General features: G+C 37.3%; 1 protein-coding gene across 1 annotated transcript in view; it reads right to left on the reverse strand.

Annotated features, from left to right (window-relative positions):
• LOC119598369 (hemicentin-2-like) overlaps window positions 1–2,038 on the reverse strand; it is an 88,873-nt gene extending 86,835 nt beyond the window's left edge. The window contains exons 1-2 of the mRNA XM_037948017.1: window positions 1,963–2,038; window positions 112–241 (exon numbers count right to left, since the gene is read on the reverse strand). Coding sequence (XP_037803945.1) covers window positions 112–241; window positions 1,963–2,038 — 206 coding nt within the window. The remainder of the gene's footprint in view (window positions 1–111; window positions 242–1,962) is intronic.
• Between the last annotated feature and the right edge of the window lie 462 nt (window positions 2,039–2,500).

Below are 2,500 nucleotides of genomic sequence, written 5' to 3' on the forward strand. Positions count from 1 at the left end.
CCATACGTAAGTCACCTAACGACCTCACTTCCTTTACCCACATATCTCCCCCCCCATACCCCCCATTAATATCACTAATTACCCCGGAATCACCTGCGACAAGCCATTTACCTGAACACCGGCGTCTTCGTGCCGTTCTTGTACCAGAGCACCAGAATCACAGGGTCCTCAGGCGGTACAGTTAGGTTGCAGGGGAGCCGCGCCGTCTGGCCTCTCACAGCGTAGACAGCCACCAGGGGCGCTGCGGGAAGGAGAAATAGAATACGTTTAAAAAGTTATAAGTTGTGCTTACATATATATTTATACGGTTATATATCCTGTTTGGGTACTTTCTTGTCATGTAACATTTCTCTCTCTCTCTTTCCTTCCCTCCCTCTGTATTTCTCCAGTTATCGTTTTCTTTCTCACTCTTACATGTTCATGCTGCTTTAAAATTAAAAAGAAAGGACGCAGCTACACCAACTACTGGTCATATACTGTAACACATGCACTTAACACAGAAGCGGACAATAACACAAACTCCCTAGAAACACGCATAAGCACAAGCCGGCGTCGAAAATTCACGATCACAATGAAAGAAAAAATCTTTCCTTTCTATCTTTATCCTTTTATTATTTTTCTTTCTTGCATTATCATCACTTTCATCCATTTACATTATCGTTATATTTTTTTTCTTATCGACTTATGTGTATTTCCTTCTCTCTTCGCTCTTATCTGCTACTGCGTTATTCATAAAGCCAACACACTTTCAACGCAACGATAATAACAGGGCAATTACACACGGGGTAACAAGTGAAAGCAATTGGGTCACGAACTCATTTTTTAAGGTTCGAAACAGACATTTCGCCTTTATGAGTCAAGTCTCGTTTTCTTTCGCAGTAACCTGCAATTGATGGCCAATCCAAATCAACATAAATTCCTTCGACTCTCTACTTGTTTTGCAATTGCAAAGGCTGCCGAGGTAGGAGAATGCTTGAGTCTATAGTTATATAAACAATATATATATGTATATCATATATATATATATATATATATATATATATATATATATATATATGTATATATATATATATATTGTGTGTGTGTGTGTGTGTGTGTGTGTGTGTGTGAGTCTGTGTGTAAGTATAATGCATTTAGCTAGATTTATATATCTCTCTTGTTCTGTATCTGACTTATTCTCTCTATCTATCTCTTCTGTATTTTTCCTCTCCCTTTCTTTTTATAGGCAATTACTTTTTTCTCTTCCGCTCTCATTCCGCTAAAGAGACTAGAGAAAAAAATGGACAATCTGTCATGTTCAGTCCTTTGCTGTTATAAGGGAGAGAGAAAGAAAAAAAAGGACGAAAGTGATAGATAGAAAGAAAGCGAGAGAGAGAGAGAGAGAGAGAGAGAGAGAGAGAGAGAGAGAGAGAGAGAGAGACAGAGACAGAGACAGAGAGAGACAGACAGACAGACAGACAGACAGACAGACAGACAGACAGACAGAGACAGACAGACAGAGAGAAAGACAGACAGAGAAGAGATAGAGGCAAATATTAAGACAGACAGAGACAGATAGGAATTCAACGTAAAGAGGAAAAGAAAGAAGACACGAATAGAAAGAGGAAGAGAGGAGAAAGAGAAAAAAGAAAGAAATCTTGCAACAAGTTCCTGCAAAGAGCGGTCGTTCCTTGCACGTCTGTAAGAGACAAGTTTTCCCGCAGTCGCCTCGTCTGTTGCATGTTATTGAATTCAACTTGCTGTTCAATTTTGCTTTATTTACGTCGCCTTGAAAAACGAGGTCTCTTTTAAACGTATCTTTTACCTTGATATTTGTCTTTATGTGTTACCTGAATAGATCTAATTTTAAATCTTATAAACATCTGTCATAACCTGCTTAAATACCTTCTTTATTGCACAATCTTATTGTCTAAACATCAAAATTAAATGTCCTGTGATATCAATGCAACATAAACTTTATACCCGTTAAATCACCTTGTACGCAGCGGAGTTTATAAACCATTAAATTGAGAAAGTCAGCAGTTAGAAACATCCACATTTTCTCTGGGTTTCGCAGAAATTACATCCTTTATAACACGATTTTGATCTTTAGAATTCACCATAAACTTCCTATGTTGGACTTGATATCTTAATAATGATGACGAGTTGTTATCTTCCCCGTTGTATTGCAAACGTTATTATATCATCATGTTATTTTCACCGCTTAATTTCCGTTACAGTAGTGTATATGTATAGATATTTTTTTATCCTGACATTTATCCATTCCTCTAATATTTTATTTTGTTACGTGTCGTTCTAAATAATAATAATAATGATAATTATAATAAACACTATTGTTCAGAGAAACACATGGACACACACACACACACACACACACACACACACACACACACACACACACACACACACACACACACACACAGGCATACTTGCACCTACACAGACGCACTTCAGTCTCATATACACACTTACAAATACACTTATAATGACTTTCACAAAC

Source organism: Penaeus monodon, chromosome 41, assembly GCF_015228065.2.
Source record: "Penaeus monodon isolate SGIC_2016 chromosome 41, NSTDA_Pmon_1, whole genome shotgun sequence".
NCBI classification, from domain to species: domain Eukaryota; kingdom Metazoa; phylum Arthropoda; class Malacostraca; order Decapoda; family Penaeidae; genus Penaeus; species Penaeus monodon.